The 25,798-nt window shown below is 43.8% G+C and overlaps 1 protein-coding gene across 1 annotated transcript in view; it reads left to right on the top strand.

The window, feature by feature from the left end:
- Positions 1-5,041: 5,041 nt before the first annotated feature.
- Positions 5,042-25,798, top strand: part of LOC126236787 (uncharacterized) — a 387,517-nt gene continuing 366,760 nt past the window's right edge. The window contains exon 1 of the mRNA XM_049946370.1: positions 5,042-5,226. Coding sequence (XP_049802327.1) covers positions 5,142-5,226 — 85 coding nt within the window. The 5' untranslated portion in view covers positions 5,042-5,141. The remainder of the gene's footprint in view (positions 5,227-25,798) is intronic.

Here is a 25,798-nt window from a genome sequence, read left to right as displayed (position 1 = left end):
TGTGTTATTTGCCAAAAAACAGATTTTTGTATGACATACTTGCTCCCATACCAAGAGTTGTTTACTGTTTGAAGTGTCAATAATTTTTAGCCATCCAGATTGGCAATGTATCCCAGTTAACTGTACCCTCTATTCTTTCTGCACATTCCTTTCGAATGGTTTTGGAATGTGACACTCACTATATTGTTATCTGGTACATATTATTGCCTTACTTTTTTGGGGTTGTCGACTTTGATTTTATTTTTAGGTATTTAAAGTGGTTGGCATCTGATCTGTTTGTTATTATTATTGTTGTTGTTGTTGCTGTTAGTCAGCCATCCCATTATTTACAGTTTTAACACTATTATTCATGTAATTCCATTTCCAGTTGAAAGTGCCTTTAGAGATGCACACAGTTACGCTTGCATTTACCCTAGACTTAAATCTCTTGAAAAGCAATTTTTCATGCACACTGGACTCACTTGTCCCATACAAATTCTTATTTTTGCTAGAAACCCTAGCTTTTAGACGCAGTAATGGGGAAATATACAAACCTTTAATTTTGATAACAATGAGAGGAGCACCAAAAGTCTGGGAGATTCTAATACATTGCAAGGCCACTGGTCAACCAGATTTTGTAAGGAACCATCCACAAAGGTGTTTCATTTTAGCTTTATAACAACAGTTTTGTTCCTCTACAAAGGAACAACTGAGATTATTTGTTAATTAGTCCTCCCAACCACATAGTTTGGTTGTTATTCTCTCAAACTGTTCATTACCATTTGTCAGTAGTGAGAGAGTGTACTAGTATTCGGACAAACATTTGACCATTCAGATTTTGGTTTTCTGTGATTTCCCAGGATCTTTTATGGCAAGTGTCAGGACGGCTCTTTTGAAAGAACACAGCCAATTTCCATTCCCAGTTTGAGCTTGTGTTCATTTTCTAATGACTTCATCATGACATCATCAATGAGATATTAATTCCTAATTTTCTTCCTTTCTTTACCATCATACATAACATTAGCTTCACAACAATGAAAGAGAACACTGGAACTGCCTCAACTTCTCGAAGCAGTAGGGCAGATATTGTCAGTCTTTGGAGGGTTTGCTCTCTCCCACAAGTAAGGCCCAGACAGATGACATTCCTTGCTCTCCTAAACATTTACAAAGTCAGGTGTTCTTAATAAACTGTTGATATGTGAAAAGTGTTTCACATTGTAATAAACTGAATAGCTCTTCACATTCCTGATTGTCAGCTGTCACCCTCTTTGAATTTGCCTGTGATATGAGGGAATGTTGGGAGAGCTCCCTATCTGAGACAGCATTAAGACATGCTATAGCTGGTCAATGGACTCATTTCACTGTGAAAAGTTGAAGTTCCTCAGTAGCCAATGAGCAGTAGGAGCAAAAGAAACAGGCAGTCATCTGAAGTCTAGAGCTAGTTATCTTGTGATTACATTAAAGCTTCCATCTGGTGCACACCCTCTGTTTATGTACAATGTTATTATAGGAGGCAGTGAGAAAACAAACAAGTCAGACATTTGGTGAAAGGCAGAAATCAGACATTGGCACTGTGTATTCTGATACACCTGACGTGTCACACAGAGAAGCAAGTACATTGAAGTTTATACAGTCTCACAGATTCTTCTTGCAAACATGCTTTATCTGAGAATATTATGACATTTGTAACCCTTTTTTTAAAAAAAAAAAAAAAACTGAGATAGGATGATGTTTTTAAAAGAATAGAGCACAGAAGGCAAGCGATATGCAGCTTGTGTGAGCAATATTATGCCACAGGAGAAGGCACGTCTAATCTGCACAGGCATTTAATGCGATACCACAAATATTATTATAATGGCGAGGGGCCAAAAACTACAGAAATCTCAAAGTAGAAAAAAGAAAGTTTTATATGACGTACCTAATTAATTGTGTATTGTCCTGACAAAGATTTGAAAGGAGCAGATCAGAACAAAGTCTGCATAAATCAGGCATAATGAGACATGTTAAAATTAATTTAGTCTATGCTACCTGTAAAATATTTAGTGCCACAGCACTATTGATGTGTAAATGTTTCCAGATATACAATTCTATAATGAAGAATTAGCTAATAATGTACTAACTTGTGGAGAATACATAAAGAGCATAATAACCCTTCTAGAACTACTGCTCTGGAATGAAAAAATACAGAGCTGTATTTGAAAAAGTTAATTTGATGCCTACATCTCAGCTGCTTATAAGGTTACAATAATACACTGTTCATTATTTTATGGGACCGCAGTGACTGTGGGATTCGAGGAAGTGACACTACGGAAGCCAGCTATTTGAAACTTCCTTGCACACTATTCAGCCAGAGCAATTCAGAAGCATGGATTGCCAGCTTTCAAGTGTGAAGCCCAAACTGCTGCAGGGGACAACAATAGTTGTCTATAGACATGTCGCAACACTGAAGTGTTGCCAGAGAGACGTTTACTAAATAGCGTTACATGACTAGTTGCATGCCCCGTCTACTGCAAGTGTCTGGGATAAGTTTACACCGATCAGAATATAGTTTCTTCTTTATTCTAAAGTATTAAATAATTACCGCACTGAATAGTTACATTATGAATAATTATTTTGTGCATTTAAGTTAATCATACTCAAAAATACTGTTTGCCAATTTAGATGTACAGAAGAGTTGAAGCTGCATATTTCATCAGAGGTTTGTTTAGTAGCATGAAAGGATCTCCGAAATATCAACAATGTCAAATGTAGATACTACAGGAAAGACAAACAGTTACATACAAAAACTTACTCTCAAAATTCTAAGTGTGTCTGTTCCAAGATGAATCAACAAACACATATTATCGCACATACTGATCAATATTGTAATATGGGAGACACTGCGTCATAATTTTACTTGACAATATACAGCATGTAGGGGTGCACAAAATTACAATATGTGAAATGAAATTACAGAAGATATATTTGCTCATATACAACACTATATGCCAAAGGTAAATGTACAAGACTATGTAGTTTGGCTGTATGAAGTAGATGACACTGAATATGTTCAGTGCCCAATAATAGCCCAGAAAATGCTGCATTCAACTGAATTGCTTAAAGCAAGTAGCAGAGCATGTGTAAGATATCAGGAAAATTATGCTTGTTCACTGCATACCTACTGCCAAATGATATTTCCTAGAAGCATATGTAGCAGGAGCTCTTTGCATATTGTTTTGTTCCTCTGCCTGGTAATTTTGTACTTATTTTTTCATGAGAAAACATATAAGTTTGCTTAATTGCATTAACTTTTCACATGCAACTTCATTCTTCAGTTAAAACAATATATGAGTAATTGACGTTCCTGGATTTTGCCCACAGAAGAAAAAAACTTTATTGTCCAGGTACAAAAATACGCAAACTGCAACACAAAACAGCCACTGATTGCTCCACTTCATTTAAGCTATAGAGAGAAACTTTTGTTTATAGCCTATTTGTGTTTCATATGCTGCTGCTTGTTCATGTTAAAAATATAGTCAATAAACAAACCAAGGTATTTTTACAGTAGCTTGAAACATTATGTTGAATTTAGCAAGCACTCATCACATGAATGCTATCAGTTCTATTGGAATCAGCACACAAAGGATAAATTGAGCTATTCTGAACTGAAAGATCTTGCCTTGCGTAAAGCCTACTGTAGCTGCTTTGGCCTGACAGCGAGACTTGTACACTTGTAGAAGAATGTAGGCCATGTCTACAAATCAAAGTATAAGAAAATGATCATCTAATGACCATTAATTAATAGGCCTACACATGGCATATCAACTAGCTAGCAAGGTATACAGGTTCCTTTATGATGCAACAACGTTAACGGCCAGCTTACAAACAAAAAATATCAGTTTAGTTGATTGTTGATGTGTTGGTCCATTGTGTAACAAGGAATGTTTCACATAGCAATTTGCTATATTCATGTACACAAAATACTTACATAAATTGCACGAACTGTTAAAGTAGTAGACAGAATCCCACAAGTAAATGGGAATTGATGACTACTAACATATTTGTGGAACCTCACTACGTGTGTAGAAGAGATTTGCAGATAGTGAACTGTGTCGTTTTTTCATTAATATTGCCTTTATTTTTTATGTTATACGGATTTTCAAGCTGAGGCACTTGTATTGACAAAACTCAACTAAATTGGTACTAAGGGCTGAAATGTTGTGGCCTGGCGCCACTCTATTGAGTTACTTGTGCACCTGTAATAAGAAACCGTCTAAACCAGGGTTTTCCTGACTGATGAAATCAGTGTCGTTGATAAATGCATAAGAAACATCATTTAATTCACACAAGTTTTGTCTAGTTAACTGCCTATGCCGATGCAGTTTGTAAATTGGGGCAGTTGCAAGTTACAGAGGTTCTCGCAATGAATTTTCGTAGTTCTTGAATATAAAAGAATGATAATAAACAAAAAGGCAAAGTATAAACATTGCTTATTACTGAATATCGGCTATTTCGCTGTCAGATATGCTGAGTAACCGGATTCACCTCTGTCATTGCACGATTTAACAGCAGATTGAATAAACAATGGTAAAATGCAAACGAGACAGCACTGTCGTAACGACTGGGGCTTTGGCAGCTTTTAATGTAATGGATGGTGAAGTTTTAGGGGAGTTTACGAAGCAGTAGAGAAAATGTGTCCGATATATAATTATTCGGAAAAACACGGGAAACATATGAATATTGTCATACAGCATACAAGCATTTTTCCAAAAAAAAAAGAAAAAAAAGTACGTGCAAACCTCCGCTTCCCCCCAAACCATCACTGTTTATATTTTCTTTTTTAACAGCATACAACTAACTTGCGCGCCTAAACTACATAAACACTTAAACATATAGTTACACTCATATACCCATTAGTTACTGTGTAAACTAATCTCTTTGCTCGCCCTTGCCAGATGGTCGATAGATTGTCGAGACGATAAATGCAGGTCTGCCAACGTTCACGTGAAGGTTAAATGTTGGTACGCTTGTACGAGTGTCAATTACCATAGCAACGGTCCTTCAGTTGTTAAAGGTACACGATGCGGTGCGTGGAGTGCGTACCTCTCATCAGTGCGGAGCGTGTGTTTTGTGTATTTGGGTGTGAATAAGGAAAGACTTAACACTTACGATGATAATAAGAAATGGGCTTTGTCCGAAATAGTGTTTCATTAAGCCTACTGATATTGGTTGCATGCTTCGTGACACTGACGCTGGAAAATAAGACAGGTGAGTTAAGTTCGCTTTATGCAGTAGTACATGTCGAAGAACTCCCTTATATTTTATTTGAAACTATTGAATGAACTGCTGGATTTCACTATTAATGTAAGCCTTTCCTAAATAAAAGACAAGGCGAAGGGCTTTTTCCCTGAAAAACAGGAGTCAAATTAAAAGTCACGTTGATCCGCGTAAACAACTTGAAAAATTGAAAACACAAATTTTCTCTGGAGTTCATGCGTTTTATGAAATACCTCCATTCAGCTCAAAGTTTTTCCCTTCTCGGTTGCTGCTTCTCTGTTGAACTTAAAATACAATGGTGCTTCGGTAATTTCATAATATATATGCAAAGTACAGTAAAAGGTTGATGATATTTAAGTTCGCCGCCAAATGTGTTTAAGGCCTAAAATTATTTCAGTTGAGTGGCGAAATATTTTCTTGCTAATCAGTGTGTAATCACCAGTTGTCTTTGAGGTACGTTGTCTGTCATACTCGTTGCTGGATGAACAAGGAAAGATCTTAGTACGTTGAAACATGCATTAAATAAACTGGAAAAAGACCGAGCGAAGTTTCATCGTACGATACATAGCATAATAATAACATTACTCCTTCCATTACTTTTTGGGATGTTAACAGACAGCTAACTGTTGTCTTTTGTGTACGTCGCAACGTATATTATGCACTTAGCGATGAACGTACTCATGAAACTGCGAACAGCGCATATAATATACGCTGTTTGCTAACAGTCGAAAAAGAACCAGCAAATGAAACAAGAGGAAGCACTGATAAAGAAAAGAAGCTAAATAGGTCAGCCTCAGAAAATGTGGGAACTTCAGTTGTCTTATTTTTCATATTGTTTATGCAGGTGAACGACTTCACTACGGTCGCATGGTGTTGTTATCAATCTAATACTTCCACTTTTTTTTTTTTTTTAATAGCAACAAATCCTTTAGGAGTAAAGGCACCGGATTCGAATTCGGAAACTTCTAAATAAATGGAGACTAAGGCGTAATAGGTGTAAAACAAAGTGTAGGGCTACAGATGAAGAGATGCTGAATGAAACGCTTACGGCTGTCACCCATGCGATGACTACCGTTGTAGAACATTGTGTCAAACGATCCTTCGCAGAACACGCAGAAATTCTGGTCGTATGTAAAGGCTGTTAGTGGCACCAAAGTTAGTGTCCAGTTCCTATCGAATGAGACAACTAGCGTGGAGTTCGAAAACATCATCATGTGAAATCCAATTCGCGCTTTTCTTACATGACGTACTGAAAGCCTTGGATGAAGGCAATCAGGTAGATGCAATGTGTCTTGATTTCCGAAAAGCATTTGACTCAGTACCACGCCTAGGCTTATTGTCAAAAGTTCGATCATATGGGGTATCAAATGAAATTTGTGACAGGATTGAGGACTTTCTCTGGTGTGTGTGTGGGGGGGTGGGGGGTGGGGGGGGCAGGCATATTTTCTTGAATGGAGAGTCATCGTCAGATGTATAACTTACTTTGGGTGTGTTCCACTAAAGTGCATTGGGACCCTTGATGTTCATGTTGTGTATTAATGACCTTGCGGACAATATTAATAGCAAAATCAGGCTTTTTGCAGATGATGCAGTTATCTGTAACGAAATACTATCTGAGAGAAACTGCATAAATATTCAGTCAGATCTTGATCAGATTTCAGCGTGTTGCAGAGATTGATAATTTGCTCTAAATGTTCAGAAATGTAAAATTTCGCACTTTACAAAATGAAAAAAAACATAGGCCTAGTATCTTATGGCAGTATGATTGAGCCACTGTTGGAATTGCCCAACTCGTTTAAATACGTGGGTGTAACTGTAGGGATATGAAATGGAATGATCACATAGGTTCAGTCGTGGGTAAAGCAGATGGTATAGATCTGTTTATTGGTAAAATACTGTGAAAGTGCTATCAGTCTATAAAAAAGATTGCTTACAAATCACTAGTGCTACCGGTTCTAGAATATTGCTCAAGTGTGTGGGATCCGTATCAGATAGGACCAATGCGGAATATTGGACGTATACAGAGAAGGGCAGCACGAATGGTCACAGGTTTGTTTAATCAGTGGGAGAGTATCATAGAGATATTGAAGGAACTGAACTGGCAGACTCTTGAAGACAGACGTAAACTATCTCGAGAAAGCCTATTAACAAAGTTTCAAGAACCAGCTTTAAATGATTATTCTAGGGCGGGGGTTCCCAACAAAATTTTCTCGAGGACCCCGTCATCGAGCATGATTGGTACCTTGTCATATCACAGTATCAAGTACTTAAAGAAACCAAATGAAGAGTCTTTTTATACCTTTTCTATTTTTGGTACTTAGAAAAAAACATTGACATATTCATTATTGAAAAAAATATTAATCTTTAAAGTTTTTCAATTTAGCCGTCATTGTTATTAACTATTTGCTTCTATCTAATTCTAGTTTTGCGCTAGTGTGTGCTAGTGTCAGTTGACTCTAGGTAGACGCTAGACGCAGAAGTACCGGCCGGGGTGGCCGAGCGGTTCTAGGCGCTACAGTCTGGAACCGCCGACCGCTACGCTCGCAGGTTCGAATCCTGCCTCGGGCATGGATGTGTGTTAGTTAGGTTTAAGTAGTTCTAAGTTCTAGGGGGCTGATGACCTCAGATGTTAAGTCCCATAGTACTAAGAGCCATTTTTTGACGCAGAAGTTAGCTTTCGCTAAAGCTTTGCTCGTGCAGGAAGCGGCCTAAATAAAAAAATCTGTTATCATACGAAATATATTTAATATGTTTTTCATTCTTATAGCATCTTGCGGACCCCTCTGGCATAGCTCACGAACCCCTGGGGGTCCGCGGATCACCTGTTGGGAACCACTGCTCTAGGGATATACTACAACTCCCTAAGTATCGCTCACATAGGGATAGTGAGGATAAGCTTACAATAATCAGTGCACGCACAGAGGCCCATTCTTCCCACGCTCCATAGGTGAGAGGAACAGGAAGAAATCCTAATAAGTGGTACAGTGGGACGTACCCTCTGCCATGCACCCCACGGTGGTATGCAGAGTATAGATGTAGATGTAGAACGATTTAAGTTTCCCACGGTTTCCCACCATCGCTGAAGTTAAATGCTGGGACGATTCTTTGAAAGACACGGACGATTTCTTTAACTATCCTTCCCCAGTAGGGGTTCGTGCTCCACCGCTAGTAACATCTTACATCTTACTTCATTGCTAAAATCGGATCCTGACTACCTGACCAGTCCATTCATTTTCTGCAAAAATGAAATCAAATCTGCTTCACTCTGACTCTTCATTATAGTGTGTACGATTGTACTAAAGGTCGAGCACTTGCAGGCAAATGCAACAAAGATGTGCGAATGTGGGATCATGTCACGGGTTGTTAATGCGGGATTAAATTCCTGTAGTCTCATAAGTACTTGGCATTGACAAAGCACGTAGAAAGTAAATGGATCGATCATTGAAGTTCACTCGTGAATGATACTGGTGATATCATTTCATTTGGATGAGACTACGGAGTTAAATGTGCCCACAAAACGAGTGTTTATGCAAAACAGACTTCTTAAATAGCACACTATTTATTATAGAGGAATGCGCGAAGCGGGATGTAAAATTGCAATTCAGAAACTCAGAGAAATGCCCCGAATGAATAAAAACTTCGAGAATATGTTGAACGATATGCCAGCAGTAAATGATTGAGATCGTCGAGAGATGGCGTACCATTAACCATGACCATGACTGAAGGGAAGGTCAGAAAATTCAGTTTTACGGCAATGAAGAGCTGTCAAACGAAGTTGATAAGGGCAAGGCAGTGCTGTATTCGTTATCGAAATATCAGCAATTGAGTGAGTATTAATGGGCAGTACTATCGGTCTTCTGGAAATAGGTTTGCCCTAGTGTGATATTTCAGCTCGTACAGGGTACACTGTATAAACCACGAGACGTGTGTGGAACCAATTGGATATAAGATGGATATACACAGTGATGAACGGTCGCGATGGGAGGGTATGTTTTGGTACCGTATTATCTACATATACATGACTACTCAGCGATTCATTTAAGTGTCCCTCAGAGAGTTTATCAAACACTTTCAGGCTTCAGACTATTTCTATACCGTTCCACTCTCGAATAGCAAGCAGGAAAAATGAACTCTTCAGTTTCCCCGTGCGAGCTCTGATTTCTCTTATTGTATTACGATGATCATTTCAAGTTGTGTAAGTAGGAGTCAACAAAATATTTTCGCATTCAAAGGAGAAAGTTGGTGACTGACATTTCGCGAAACGATCTCGCCACAACGAAAATGGCTTTGTTTTAAAGATTGCCACCCAAACTCGAATATATATCGGCGACACTCTCTTCACTATTTCGCGATCGTAAAAAACGAGCTGCCCTTCTTTGAATTTTTTCGATGTCCTCCGTCAACCCTATCTGGTAAGGATCCCTTACCGTGCAGCAGTACTCTCGAAGCGGGCGGACTACAGAAGATTAGAAGACTACAGTCTCTTTAGATTGTTTCATCTTCTGTGTGTTCCACCAATAAAACGTAGTCCACAGCTCACCTTTCCCTCGACATTTATGTATGTAGAGTCTATGATTCCTCGTCTTTGAAACTGCTTTTGTCATGCTTTTCAGTTCTTCATTGAAGTTGACAGTTTAGTATGAAGTTAGTATAGGAAGTTTTTTCAAAATTTTAAGCGTCGTTAGAGTAAAACTTGTGCTATCCGTGGGCTGGACTTCTTGTCATCTCGATGTAAACGATATTATGAACATAAGACGCATGTTAATAAGATTTATTACTGCTAATTAAAAATGCTGCTACATTTCTTCGGCTCCTTGTTAGGGGCACGATGTGTCGTTTAGAAAATGCTAATGACTCTTTTGTCTCAACTTTCGTGAAAAAACTACATTTCTCTTCATTCATATTTAATTAATATTCATACTGGTATCTAAAACTCCGCAGTAGGCCATATTCTCTTTGTAATATGCAAATACAGGGTGACAATTATTGAACTATATGAAATAAAATCGTCATAACTTCTGAACGGCTTGCGTTAGGACGTTCAAACTAAACGGTTGGCCACGGGGCATGATGGGAATTAGTATGCGCATGTACATTAGCGACGAAGCTCTCTTTCATTTGAATGTGTGCGTCAATAAGCAAAATTGGCCGATTTAGGGGACTGAGAATGTGGTGTCACTGCCAGACACCACACTTGCTAGGTGGTAGCTTAAATCGGCCGCGGTCCATTAGTACATGTCGGACCCGCGTGTCGCCACTGTGTGATCGCAGACCGAGCGCCACCACACGGCAGGTCTCGAGAGACGTACGAGAACTCGCCCCAGTTGTACGATGACGTTGCTAGCGCCTGTACGGACGAAGCCTTTGCTCTTATTTGCCGAGAGACAGAATAGCCTTCAGCTAAGTTAATGGCTACGACTTAGCAAGGCGCCATTAGCCTTACATAGTTTGATAGTTATCGTATGAAATGTCTCATCAAGAATGCTGTATTCACAACAAGGATAAATAAAAGTTAGGTATTAGAGGAGCTGCATACTTTTCTTATTAGAATTCACTACTTATCCTGTTCCAGAATTCACGCCCGTCTGCGTTAGATAGCGTGCATTTCGGCCTCCTCTATCTACAAGGTGTTGGAACATTCACCAACACATCAGAGAATCCGCAATTCCTTGATGGCACGGTGACTACAGAATGGTACGTGAAGATTTTAGAAGATGATGTCATCCCCGTTCTCCAAAGTGACGCTGATTTCAAGATGTGGTTCATGCAAGACGAAGTTCGATCTCACTAAAGCAGAAGAGAGTTTGATGTCCTGGAGGAACACTTTAGGGTCCGCATTCTGGCTCTGAGGTACCCAGAGACCACTGGCAGGGGCCTCGATTGGCCGCCATTTATCTCCGGATCTGAGCACATGCGACTTCTTTTTGTGCGGCTGTATTAAAGACAAGGCGTACAGCAATAACCCCACGACCAATGCTGAGCTGAAAACAGCTATTCAGGAGGTCACCTACAGCACCGATGTTCCGACACTTCAGCGGGTCGTGCAGAATTTCGTTACTCGTCTGCGACACATAATCGCCAGTGCTGGCATGCACCTCGAACATGTCATACCCAAAATCCGAATATCTGTAGTGACGTTTACTTGTTGAATAAAGTGTGTGCACGCCGTAGTTTGTAACTGATTTACGTTTTCTCCCGTGTAGTTCAATAATTATCACACTGTACATCTAATGGATATAACCATCCGCAGATACGAAATGCTAACGGAACAATATCAGAAATGAAAAACAGCGTTACCGTACTGAGTGTCTTTTCTTTTTCTGTCTGTAATTATCCTTACATAGCAGCAAAGAAATGTGCCAATCGATGTCGAACAACCACATTAGGTTCTTCACGACCTGAGCTTGGTATGTTTGTAATTCTGGTACGAATGGAAATCAAACCACCACGATACACACACATATGCCAAATAATGTAATACTGATTTTTTAAGTCTTTTGTTTAGTTCATCGCTGTAGTTCTCCCAGCATTCACCTTCATCGTTTAAGGAATCCATGGGAAACCAAATCCTAATGACCGAATCGGAAGTTCAGCTCCGCCCGGCCAACTGAGAGTCCAGTACCTTAAACACTGCACCATCTCGCAAGATGAAACCTGTAAAAAGCCCCAAATGTTTTATGGTTCTGCTTAATGAGGCCATCTCGCGGAATGAGGCATAACAGTAAAACCGGCACTGCATACCGAAACATTAAAAAGGGTGTCAAAAGCAGCTCAGAACTAATGTCTGTGTCATGTTGAGTTCTGATGTGGTTTTACTGCTGATACTCGTGAAGAAGTGGACAAATTTTGATATTTCGGAAGAGCTGAAGAAGGAAGATGCAAGAAAGACACGACAGAAAGTACACTGAAGCGCCAAAGAAACGGATATAGGAATGTGTATTCAAGTGCAGAGATAGGTAAACAGGCAGAATACGGTGCTGCAGTCGGAAACGCCTATATAAGACAAGTGTCTGGCGCTGTTGTTAGATTGGTTACTGCTGCTGCAATGGCAGATTATCAAGATTTAAGTGAGTTTGAACGTAGTGTTATAGTCGCCGCACGAGCGATGGGGCGCAGAATCTCCGAGGTAGAGATGAAGTGGAAATTTTCCCTGACGACCATTTCACGAGTGTACCGTGATTATCAGGAATCCGGTAAAACATAAAATCTCCGACATCACTGCGGCCGAAAAAGATCCTGCAAGAACGGGACCAACGACGACTGAAGACAATCGTTCAACGTGACAGAAGTGCAACCCTCAAATTGCTGCAGATATTTATTGTTGTGCCATCAACAAGTGTTAGCGTGGGAACCATTCAACGAAACATAATCGATATGGGCTTTCGGAGACGAAGGCCCACTCGTGTACCCTTGATGACTGCACGACACAAAGCCTTACGCCTCGTCTCGCCTGGTCCCGTCAACACCATGACTAGAAACGTGTTGCCTGGTCGGACGAGTCTCGTTCATTTCAAATGGTATCGAGCGGATGGACGTGTACGGGTATGGAGACAACCCCATGAATCCATGGACCCTGCGTGTCAGCAGGGGACTGTTCAAGCTGGTGGAGGCTCTGTAATGGAGTGGGACGTGTGCAGTTGGAGTGATATGCGATTCCTGATGGTCTAGATATGACTCTGACAGGTGACACGTACGTGAGCATCCTGTCTCATCACCTCCATTCATTCATGTCCATTGTGTATTCCGAAAATTTGGAAATTTGTGGTAAGGTTTTATGGGACCAAACTGCTGATGTCATCAGTCCCTATACTTACACACTAATTAATCTAACTTAAACTAACTTACGCTAAGGACAACACACACGCCCATGCCCGAGGGAGCGCTCGACCGAGGGGGGGGGGGGGGGGGGCGAACCGTGACGTGACAAGACACCTAAGACCGCGCGAATATCCCGCGCGCTGTGTATTCCGACGGACTTGGCAATTCCAGCAGGCCGACAGTGCGACACCCACACGTCCAGAATTGCTACAGAGTGGCTCCAGGAACACTCTTCTGAGTTTAAACACTTTCGCTGGCCACCAAACTCCCCAGACATGAACATTATTGAGAATATCTGGGATGCCTTGCAACATGCTGCTCAGAAGAGATCTGCACCCCCGATACTCTTACGGATTTGTGGACAGCTGTGCAGGATTCATGGTATCAATTCCCTCTAGCACTACTTCAGACATTAGTCGAGTCCATGCCACGTTGTGCTGCGGCACTTCTGCGTGCTCGCTGGGGCCATACACGATATTAGGCAGGCGTACCAGTTTTTTTGGCTCTTCAGTGTATTTCTCAAGGCGAAACGGCTTCCACTAAAAGAAACAGCTGCTAAAATTAAAAAAATATAAGCCTGCAGACATGAAAAACATTAATGAAGAGCTGTATGTGGAGCACAGATCTACACCACCTGGTCAAAAATATCTGGATACAATGACGCAAGAGACGACATGCCAATATAAAAGGAGGCAGGGAGTATTGTGCTGTCAGCATAAGAGCAGTAACGGCGAATGGGACTGACAGGAGAGTTCAGTGGCTTCGAACATGGACTAGTCATCGGATGTCATCCGAGTAACAAATTCATTAGGATCATTTCAACCCTTCTAAAGCTGTCTCAAGTTGACTGTTGGCGATGTGAACGTGCAGTGGAAACCCGAAGGAACAACTACAACTAAACCAAGACCGTGCAGACTTACTGTACTGACGGACAGAGGCCTTTCATCTTTAAGGCGAGTGCTTGTAGAAAATCGCATGAAATCTGCGGGAGGAATCACTCATGAGTTCCAGAGTGCTACCAGCAGCCCAGCTGGTACGCTGACTGCATGCAGGGAGTTATAACGAATGGGGTACGGTGGTCGAGCAGCTGCTCATAAGCGAGACATTACTAAGCGACGCTGAGGTCGTGTAAAGAGGGACGCCACTGGACCGTGAATGGCTGGAAACGAGTGACTTGGAGTGACGAATCACGCCATTACCGAGTGGCAGACCGATGGAAGAGTTCAGTTTGGCGAATGCCTGGAGAACATTACCTGCCATCATGTGTAGTGCCAACAGTAAACTATGGAGGAGGTGCTGTTAGGATATGGGGATGTTTTTTTTTTTCGTGTTCCCCTTATTGCGCTTAAGAAAACTCTTAATGCGGGGAATTTGGAAACATTTTACATCATTGTGTTTTGCGCACACTAGAGTAACAGTCCGAACGATTATTGGTAGTATCATCATGATAATGTACCCTGTCATAAAGCAGCATTATGAGGCAATGGTTTGTGGACAATAACATCCACGAAATTAACTGGCCTGCCCAGATCCCCGACCTACACCCAGCGGAACACCTTTTGGATCAGTAAGACGTAGACTTCTTTCCAGACCCTAGCGTCCACCAGCACTACCTTTTCTTCTTTTGGCTCTTGAGGAAGAGTGAGCTGCCATTCCTCCACAGACATTCGCACATCTATTTGAAAGCGTCGCCAGCAGCGTTGAAGCCATCGTAAAGGCGAAGGGCGGACACATCCCTTATTGATGCCCACGCATACGTGTCCGGATACTTTTGGTTAGGTAGCGTATGTGAGCACGAAACATGGGCAGTGCGGAAGACAGTAATGAAACGATTAAAAAGCTTTGAAATGCGACCGTTAAAAGATCGTAAGGTCTGATCAAGTAAGAAGACATCATTGATCTTACAGCGAGGAAAAACAAAACACCTGAATTAAGGATACATTGAAGCGAAGAGAGAGAATGGTCGGGCACACAATACGACATGAATCGTTGCAGCAAATCGTAGCTGAAAATGTGAAGGGAAAGAGTTGCAGCGACAGGTCTACAAATGAGTATATGAGGTAGATCGTGGATGATTTAAGACGCAGCAGTTATGCTGGTGTGAACACGTTAGCTGACAAGCGACATGAATGGAAAACTCTTTATTAGACCAGCCGTAGACTTAACGACTGTAGCAGTACTATTCGTCCACACACTTGTGTGAAAATTGAGAACTCTTGACGCATTTCAAACATGAATTGTTGAGGTGTCACTTTTAAGCGTTTGTGTGGCTCCCAGTGATTCCCGACTCTTCTCCAATGTGGAAAAATTGTGATCGTTAGCGTTTCGCAAACGGCGAACAGTAGTTGTTACTCAGACACAATCGCGTGACTCATACCTGTTCACTGGTTTGTAGTTTCATATAACAGCTGTGCTACAGGGTCCATAAATAAAAGTCTGCAATATATTTATCCGTTTCAGAGATGTTCTCACTTTTATTATTGACAAATCTAGCCTTCATTTGCGGATATACTTTTTCGACAAGGACTTATATTTCATACCAGTCTGATGTCTTTTGGCATATAAATAAGTTTTTGTACTCTAAAATGGTCTAAGGTTGAAATTTGGATCGTATAACAATAAAATAAAAAGTATCACAGTCAAATGGCGGCAGCATCATTCAAAAAATTTATCATGATTGTGGCTCCAACCAAAATAAAAATTATGAACGTTAAAACATTCCACAGTGCATTTCAAACGGCAGCATTCACACAGGCTGTAAACGGGGAGTTGTGAGGGGGGAGGGGGAGAAGAGATGAGACGGAATGAACATCAACGTCTTTGTTTCTCAGGACGAAAGTTTTGACCCCGATGGCGAGAACGTTGTCCGTCTAGTTACATCTGTTCTGGCCGCGCTCACTCGTGTTACGGTAGTGGATTTCATGCTTTGGTGCCATCTCAGTCTGTATTTTCTTGTTTGCTTTGTTTTCGTGTCACGTTACAAATGTTCCATGACGACTGGTACTCTTCCCCATGGGGTGTTCTTCCACAAAAGAGACCAGGTACATGAAAGGGAAAAATGCTGTGGGATTTAAAATACCTGGACTGGTAACAAGTAATGGAAATTGACGAAACAGTATTTATCAAATAACATTTTCCACGGTGAAACAGTCAGCTCTGTTAACGAGGAAAATACAGTTGTTTTGACTTAATTAGTACTAAAGAAAAAAATAAAAACACAAAGGAATACGCTTCCTGTGGGTCTGTTGCATTGTAAATATTGTTTGCGTCGCGTGACCTGAGTCAGGGGGTGGACTTGTTTGCAGCAAGACAACTATCCGCACGGGCGGTGTGGTGATGTCTGGAACAGCGCGGACTGTCATCACGGCGGCCGTTGTTGTGGCTGTTCTTGATGCGGCAAAAGTGAAAAGCCCGCCTACAATAGTGCGACCACACAGCTGTGGTACCATTTCGTTGTTTCAGAGGAGCCCCATTCCTGAGTACATCTTCGCGATCAGCGTGTCCATGTGTGGGGACTCGGGGAACACTGCCAGACTGCTTTCGTCTGTTTCTCATGGGATCAGCAATTGGCGTGATGGCGTCACGTGGCATTGGGAACGCAACACGATGACCTGTGGTTGGCGTGGCTCTTTTCACAGCAGGCATTGCATTCTTGACACTTTAAGGCCGGTGGCTGTGTCTTATATTTGAGTTGTCCGTGATGTTACGTTTCAACAACGCAACACAAGATCCCAAAAAGTTCAAAAATGGGCAGATCAGTTTGTGTTGTCGTGAAATAAGAGAGGGAGTTCCACACACGAATTGGGGTGTCAGTCATTAAAACAAAGACGTTTTAAGCTGTAGTTCCGTAAATCTGGTGGTATTTTTCGACTTTTTGCGCGATTGATGATATATGATGACTTCACTTTCATCATTTGGTATTGGGCAAAGCGAAGTGTTGTCGTGTTGGTTTTCTGCCTCGTGTCAACATACCACTGGTTGACAATGAAGGCGCCTTTCATTCCGTTACGTTCACAGGAGATCGGTGTCCCACAGAGTTCTTTGGTAAGTGTCACACTTTTCCTCATACCTATCAATGGGCTTCTAACCTCTGTTGGCCTCTGGTTACCCCAGCGTTGTATATCGACGATTTTTGCATCTGTTTCAGTTCCCACTCGGCAGCATCTGCTGAACGCCAGCCAGCTCCAAGGCGCCATCCGACGGGCCTCTACGTGGGCCCTCTCCCATGGCTTCCAGTTTTCTTCTTCCAAAACGCCGGTTGTGCGTTTTTGCCGTCGACCCAAAGTACACATTGATCCAGAACTTTATTTAGGCGACCATTTCCTAGTTGTTTGTAGCACAGTCCCGTTTCTTGGACCTTACTTTTGATAAAAAGTTAACGTGGCTGCCCCATATTTGCTACCAGATGACTACCTGCGCGTGAAAGCTTAATGCTCTCCGGCTCCTGGCCCATACATCTTGGGGTGCAGACCCTGCTACTCTTCTCCATCTTTAGAGTGCTCTGGTTTTGTCCAGGCTAGATTATGGTTGTCAGCTTTGTGGCTCAGCGGCTCGTTCCACTGTGGAAGTACTTGACCCTGTTCATCATTGTGGACTGCGTCTGGCTATCGGTGCCGTTCGCACTAGCGCTGTCGACAGTCTACTCCTAGAAGCAGGATTCTCCCTCAACAAATACGACGGAGCAAACTCCTGGTTTCTTTACGCAATCGCCATTCGATGATTCCTTGGCCATTCCATGTATTCCATCTTCTTTGCAAACGCGGAATGTCTTCCTCCTGACACCCGTCCTCGGGTGGGACTGCCGGTTGGAATGCGTCTCATTTCCCTGTGTCGGGGTCTCCGTCTCCGTTCACTGGAGAGTGCCCGTGTATTTCCTCCAACCCCCCGTTGGATGGTGCCTCGACCACGGATTAGGACCGACCTATTCCAGGGTCCAAATGTCTCTGTTGCCCATATGATATTCTGGCGTCTTGTACGTTCCATCCTTGAATAGTTGCAGGGTACTACCGTCTTATATACTGATGGTTCTAAAACAGTAGGTAAGGTGGGGTACGTTTTTACGTCTGCTGCTGACATGGAACACCGTTTACTGCCGGGATCATGTAGTGTGTTCACAGCAAAGCTGCTAGACATTAACAGGGCCCTTCATTTTGTTTCTCAGGCCTCCGTCCACAGTGTTTTAACATTTACGGACTCGATGAGTAACTTGCAGGCTAGAGACCGATGCTACTGTCATCACCCTTTGGTCTCTGGTATCCATGACCTTCTCTTTGCCCTTGGCCGTGCCGCCTGTTCCGTTGCCGTCCTGTGGGTCCCAGGTCACATGGACATCTCAGGGAATGAATTGGCTGACCGTTCGGCTAGAGAGGCAGATAGTTACCCCCCGTTCCCTTTCATGATTCCAGGTGCAGATATGCGTTTACACATCAAATCTCTCTTTGCCGAAAAGTGGAATGACGTCTGGTGCGCTACTGGTCTCAGTAATAAACTCCGCACAATCAAGGAGATTACTGCATTTCGCCGCTCTTCCTTCTGCTCCTCCCGGAAGGTGTCCACTGTCTTATGCCGTCTACGCATCGGTCGTACTATACTCACCCATTGATTTCTCTTGCATAAAGAGCCACCCCCACAATTGTGGATGTGGAGCCAGATTGACGGTATCCCATATGTTGTTGAAATGTCCACTACGTTTGGCCCTTGGTACTAAGTATAGTCTTCCCGACTCCTTGTCTTTAATATTAGCAGACGATTCATGGATGATTAACTATGTCCGTTACCCCTGGAGCAGGAGCAGGGTGTTTGTGGTTGGGGCCTCTCTTCGTGTTTTCTGGGTCTGGGACCCATGAACACTCCACCGTGCAAAGACCGTTCTTTTATCCCTCAGTTTTTCCAGTGCTTAGATTTGGTCAACCCTTTTATGCCTTTTACGGTGTGTGTTTTATCTTCCTCGCTTTATACACTCCTGGAAATGGAAAAAAGAACACATTGACACTGGTGTGTCAGACCCACCATACTTGCTCCGGACACTGCGAGAGGGCTGTACAAGCAATGATCACACGCACGGCACAGCGGACACACCAGGAACCGCGGTGTTGGCCGTCGAATGGCGCTAGCTGCGCAGCATTTGTGCACCGCCGCCGTCAGTGTCAGCCAGTTTGCCGTGGCATACGGAGCTCCATCGCAGTCTTTAACACTGGTAGCATGCCGCGACAGCGTGGACGTGAACCGTATGTGCAGTTGACGGACTTTGAGCGAGGGCGTATAGTGAGCATGCGGGAAGCCGGGTGGACGTACCGCCGAATTGCTCAACACGTGGGGCGTGAGGTCTCCACAGTACATTGATGTTGTCGCCAGTGGTCGGCGGAAGGTGCACGTGCCCGTCGACCTGGGACCGGACCGCAGCGACGCACGGATGCACGCCAAGACCGTAGGATCCTACGCAGTGCCGTAGGGGACCGCACCGCCACTTCCCAGCAAATTAGGGACACTGTTGCTCCTGGGGTATCGGCGAGGACCATTCGCAACCGTCTCCATGAAGCTGGGCTACGGTCCCGCATACCGTTAGGCCGTCTTCCGCTCACGCCCCAACATCGTGCAGCCCGCCTCCAGTGGTGTCGCGACAGGCGTGAATGGAGGGACGAATGGAGACGTGTCGTCTTCAGCGATGGGAGTCGCTTCTGCCTTGGTGCCAATGATGGTCGTATGCGTGTTTGGCACCGTGCAGGTGAGCGCCACAATCAGGACTGCATACGACCGAGGCACACAGGGCCAACACCCGGCATCATGGTGTGGGGAGCGATCTCCTACACTGGCCGTACACCACTGGTGATCGTCGAGGGGACACTGAATAGTGCACGGTACATCCAAACCGTCATCGAACCCATCGTTCTACCATTCCTAGACCGGCAAGGGAACTTGCTGTTCCAACAGGACAATGCACGTCCGCATGTATCCCGTGCCACCCAACGTGCTCTAGAAGGTGTAAGTCAACTACCCTGGCCAGCAAGATCTCCGGATCTGTCCCCCATTGAGCATGTTTGGGACTGGATGAAGCGTCGTCTCACGCGGTCTGCACGTCCAGCACGAACGCTGGTCCAACTGAGGCGCCAGGTGGAAATGGCATGGCAAGCCGTTCCACAGGACTACATCCAGCATCTCTACGATCGTCTCCACGGGAGAATAGCAGCCTGCATTGCTGCGAAAGGTGGATATACACTGTACTAGTGCCGACATTGTGCATGCTCTGTTGCCTGTGTCTATGTGCCTGTGGTTCTGTCAGTGTGATCATGTGATGTATCTGACCCCAGGAATGTGTCAATAAAGTTTCCCCTTCCTGGGACAATGAATTCACGGTGTTCTTATTTCAATTTCCAGGAGTGTAGTTTAACCTCTCTTAATACACTCCTGGAAATTGAAATAAGAACACCGTGAATTCATTGTCCCAGGAAGGGGAAACTTTATTGACACATTCCTGGGTTCAGATACATCACATGATCACACTGACAGAACCACAGGCACATAGACACAGGCAACAGAGCATGCACAATGTCGGCACTAGTACAGTGTATATCCACCTTTCGCAGCAATGCAGGCTGCTATTCTCCCATGGAGACGATCGTAGAGATGCTGGATGTAGTCCTGTGGAACGGCTTGCCATGCCATTTCCACCTGGCGCCTCAGTTGGACCAGCGTTCGTGCTGGACGTGCAGACCGCGTGAGACGACGCTTCATCCAGTCCCAAACATGCTCAATGGGGGACAGATCCGGAGATCTTGCTGGCCAGGGTGGCACGGGATACATGCGGACGTGCATTGTCCTGTTGGAACAGCAAGTTCCCTTGCCGGTCTAGGAATGGTAGAACGATGGGTTCGATGACGGTTTGGATGTACCGTGCACTATTCAGTGTCCCCTCGACGATCACCAGTGGTGTACGGCCAGTGTAGGAGATCGCTCCCCACACCATGATGCCGGGTGTTGGCCCTGTGTGCCTTGGCCGTATGCAGTCCTGATTGTGGCGCTCACCTGCACGGCGCCAAACACGCATACGACCATCATTGGCACCAAGGCAGAAGCGACTCTCATCGCTGAAGACGACACGTCTCCATTCGTCCCTCCATTCACGCCTGTCGCGACACCACTGGAGGCGGGCTGCACGATGTTGGGGCGTGAGCGGAAGACGGCCTAACGGTGTGCGGGACCGTAGCCCAGCTTCATGGAGACGGTTGCGAATGGTCCTCGCCGATACCCCAGGAGCAACAGTGTCCCTAATTTGCTGGGAAGTGGCGGTGCGGTCCCCTACGGCACTGCGTAGGATCCTACGGTCTTGGCGTGCATCCGTGCGTCGCTGCGGTCCGGTCCCAGGTCGACGGGCACGTGCACCTTCCGCCGACCACTGGCGACAACATCGATGTACTGTGGAGACCTCACGCCCCACGTGTTGAGCAATTCGGCGGTACGTCCACCCGGCCTCCCGCATGCCCACTATACGCCCTCGCTCAAAGTCCGTCAACTGCACATACGGTTCACGTCCACGCTGTCGCGGCATGCTACCAGTGTTAAAGACTGCGATGGAGCTCCGTATGCCACGGCAAACTGGCTGACACCGACGGCGGCGGTGCACAAATGCTGCGCAGCTAGCGCCATTCGACGGCCAACACCGCGGTTCCTGGTGTGTCCGCTGTGCCGTGCGTGTGATCATTGCTTGTACAGCCCTCTCGCAGTGTCCAGAGCAAGTATGGTGGGTCTGACACACCGGTGTCAATGTGTTCTTTTTTCCATTTCCAGGAGTGTAGATCCGCCCACTTTTAGCGGACCCTCCGTCTTACACAAGTAACTTTTGAATCGTGGTATTGATGACCTCGCCGTTTAGTCCCATAGCCTCCTCAATCAATCAGTCTATCAATCCGTGACTTAAAGTGTGAATTTTACTTTATACGATAAGGATCTATAGAAATTCGTCCGTCGGTGCGCTAAGTGCTTTAATGTGCTTTACTTCGTTCTCAGTAATTGGTGTTGTTAGCGCTTCTTCTTCCTCCGTATCTGCAGTTGGTGTGTTTAGTATTTCGTCTATGGCCCGTTCTGTCGTTAGTCGGTGGTATCCGTCGAATCTCGGGTCTTGCGGATATGAGTGTATTGCTTCTTGTGCTATTTTTCTGGCGTTAGTGGGCGGCTCGTTGTCGATTAACAGGCATGGTACATTTGAATGTTCCTGACCTTGTGACTGTTTTACTCGTAAACTTGTACTAAAATTTGCCTCATTCCCTCTAGTCTAGTTCTATGCATGTTTCAGTCCATTTTTCGTGTCTGTGTTCGGAGATTATTCGTTTTATCCTCGCGTTCAGCCTGTTTCAGATCGGTTTTAGTGTGCGGTCGTTTGTTCTTTTAATTTCTTTGTACACCCTTTTCTCGTATGAGCGCCAGCGCTGCCTGTGGAATGGTGGGTTCCCAGTTTTGTATTACTTTTTTGGGGATATTTTCTTCAATTTCGGTTTGAATTGTCGATTCTATTTTGTTGGTGACCTTTACTAGATCCTGGTTGTCTGTGATCGTTACTGGGTCAGCTAGTTCGTCGAGTATTTTTTGCTGGTATCCCTCCCAGTCTGCTGCTCTGTAGTTTCTAATCGTCCGTGTTTCTGCTCTGGGTGGTGGTGGAGGAACTTCTGTGGTTGTGAACAGTATTGATAGATGATCGCTTGTTGTCATTGGACCTACTTCGTGTTGAGTCATAGCTTCTTGTAAGCATGGGCTGTAGATGATGTGGTCTGGTGTACTGGTGTGGGGTGGCCTGTATATCCTATATATGTCGGTTGATTGATTGGGAGTCTGTTCCACGGTTCTGTCGTCAGCAGATCGAAAAGGAGTTGTCCATTGTTATTTTCCGTGGTATCTCCTGAATTCCTGTGCCTAGCGTTGGCGTCCATCATTGTGATTACCTTCCGGAATGTGTGGAGGTGTTGAAAGAAGTCCATTGGGAAGGGTTACCTTGAGGGGGGGGGGTAGTTTTTCTCTTCCCCCGATTGGTATTTGTATTACTATTGCTTCTAGATCTTGGTGTCGTCGTGGCAAGCGTAGTATTTTCCTGTCGGTGTATATGGCCACTCATTCTCTACCGCTATTGTCTGACCTGTGTTTTATGTGGCAGTTATATCCTGGGAATTCTATTTTGTCGTTTTTTTTCTTCGACCAGGTCTCTGTTAGCCCAATTACGTGTATTTTCTTATGGTGAAGTGTGTAGTTTACAATAAGCTTTTTGTTTTTTAAACCGCTCGCGTTTGCCTATAGGAAGTTCACTTGTGCGTCTCGTCTGTCTGTTTCTGCCGTGCTCGTTCTACTTGGGTTTGTTGTGTTTTATCTCTTTTTACTGGTGTGGGTTTGGGTCTTCTTGTCCGTTCCTATCGTGATCTAATGGGCTGATTGTGACGTGTATCCCTTTGGCTACTTGTGTTACTTTTACTATTGTTCCGTAGATCTTTTTGGAAATTTCTCCTGCTGTCTGTGCTATCTCCCGTTTTTTTTGTGGAATAGGTTCCATAGAACGGTTGTGGCGTACCTAATGACATCTTCCTTTACCCATATGTCCTGCTCCTCTTATATACTTCTCCTTCCTCGTCACGTGATCGCAAGCCACCAAGCAACATTCAGTCTGGCGGTGGGCAGTGGTCGTTTTTTAGCTCACCAACGATTTTTTTTCACCGATGTATGTTGGCATTATAAATGGAAGGTAGTTTCCGAACTGACCTCTTATTACCACGAGATGCAGAACAATCGCTCATAATGAAGAATGCAGTTCAATCATCTGATTCTCTACTGAGATAGGACAAAACTGGCGATCCCGTACGGAGATATTTCCGTTGACAAAGGAGAAACTAACGCTGGTATAATCCCTTGTCATTCTCAAATTCTGAAGATTTACAAGAAGGCAAATGGGATATTGCGTGGAGAATTCGGAGCCACACTCGCTCACGATAAGGTAACTGGAGTTTGTATTACATTGTTCACGAATGCCCCATTTAAACGTCGCTTTCCAGTCTCCGGTCCAACCAGGGTGGCAGCTTCGTGAATTGATACAGTCTCCAGTCACGAACTGCTGTTATTTATTACTTCTGCAGTCAGTCTGAAGGACAAACTGCACCGTTGTGGTACCCATGCTCACAGACTGCTGCCGTTAACAGGGAGTCATAGGATGTGGTTAAATTGAAATCATTGCACTTTAATGACATCATTGCAGGAAACCTTCCAGTTTTAAAGTAGTCGGAACAACAGGCATTAAGAGGAGGCAGTTTAAGTCTGGAAAAATCGTTAGACACCTCGATGATGACTATTTACATCTTAAAAGAACCAAGGCGCACACAAAATGAAAATGAAAACGAAGACATCTGTATACGTTATGTGGAAGCCACATGTCCACGAGGGATTGATAAACGGGCAGATACGAAGTCTGCAACACAGCAGAAGTCGAGGAAGCATCCACTAATCCACTTACTCGAATTCGCAACTTGTCGTTCAACTAGAAGAGTACGTTTTTCGCCAGACAAGTGCATTTGACGTGTTTGTGACACTTGTGCAGAGTGAATGACACTTCTAAGGGGATAGAATGAGTTGGCATTTCTAGGGAGCCCAGGACAGTTCACGTAGTAGACTTCGAAACAGGGTGTTCCAGAAGTAGGATATTCCAGTCTGGCTATCACTACCTGCGACGTACTACTGGGACGCACTAACAGTAAATGTCAATTTCTGTAATAAGAGCTTTCTCCACACACTTGTTCATTGGTAGACGGCTGTGATGCATGGATTTCTCCCAGAGTTCAGTACTGCACTTGATCTCCGACTGGCGAGTAGCGTTCCAGTTTATAAGTGTTGTAGAGATGGCGTTATCGAGGACCATCAGAGGGAAGACGTATTAATTTACAACGGGAATCAATGTATACACCGCCAAAGGAGATGTAACTTAATGGTGCTGTGTAAACGTTATAAAGAATAAATGCAAAGAAAGATCATCCGCTAAAAAAAAAAACCAGTCTTAGACGAGGATAGCCTTGTTTGTATTCCAGATGAAGCAGCAAATGAAGTGCGAAAAAAATTTGAGTGCAGAAAGATGTGCACAAAAAACATGTATTACAATTTCATCAATTGACGTTGAAGAACTAGGGCTTCAGTTGAGCCTACGCCAGATCCTACAGATTCTGGAGGAATATTCTTTAAAGAAAATTATTACTTTTGAATGATGGCAGCAAATTTAGCAGCAGGTGGCAACAGGGGATCGAATGAGAGAATATTACTATCTGTCAGCTGAAAGGGAAAATCGTGTTTGTCAAGCTGTGAACCATTCTTTATGGATGGACGTTCAAAAGTTCGAACAAATAGTTTGTACAGTTGTTTATACCTCACGCCGCTCTTATTAGTTCTTGGGAGGAAACACACTATTCGAGCTGACTGTTTTGCTACCAGCGAAAAGCGTATGATTTTGTTATTTAAACTATTGAAAGTAACGTTTTTGGGTGGAACTTTGCTTCTCTCATGTTGCACTTGGAAACTGCTAATGTCCAGTGAGATAGAATCTGGTTTTTCTGAAACAGAGATTACGGGTTGCAATTTTTATTTTAATAAATTTTTGTGGAAACAAGTTCAGTGTTGCAGACTTTTTGCTACCTGCAAAGAAAACGAAGAGAAAATTTTGGAAGAACACGTCTCAAAACTATAAGCTTCAGGACTTATGCGACTACTTCAGGATCAGTGGCCCGATAAC

Source organism: Schistocerca nitens, chromosome 2 (genome assembly GCF_023898315.1).
Source record: "Schistocerca nitens isolate TAMUIC-IGC-003100 chromosome 2, iqSchNite1.1, whole genome shotgun sequence".
NCBI lineage: Eukaryota > Metazoa > Arthropoda > Insecta > Orthoptera > Acrididae > Schistocerca > Schistocerca nitens.
The sequence above is the reverse complement of the archived record's forward strand: the minus strand, read 5'-3'. Positions and strand labels throughout refer to the sequence as shown.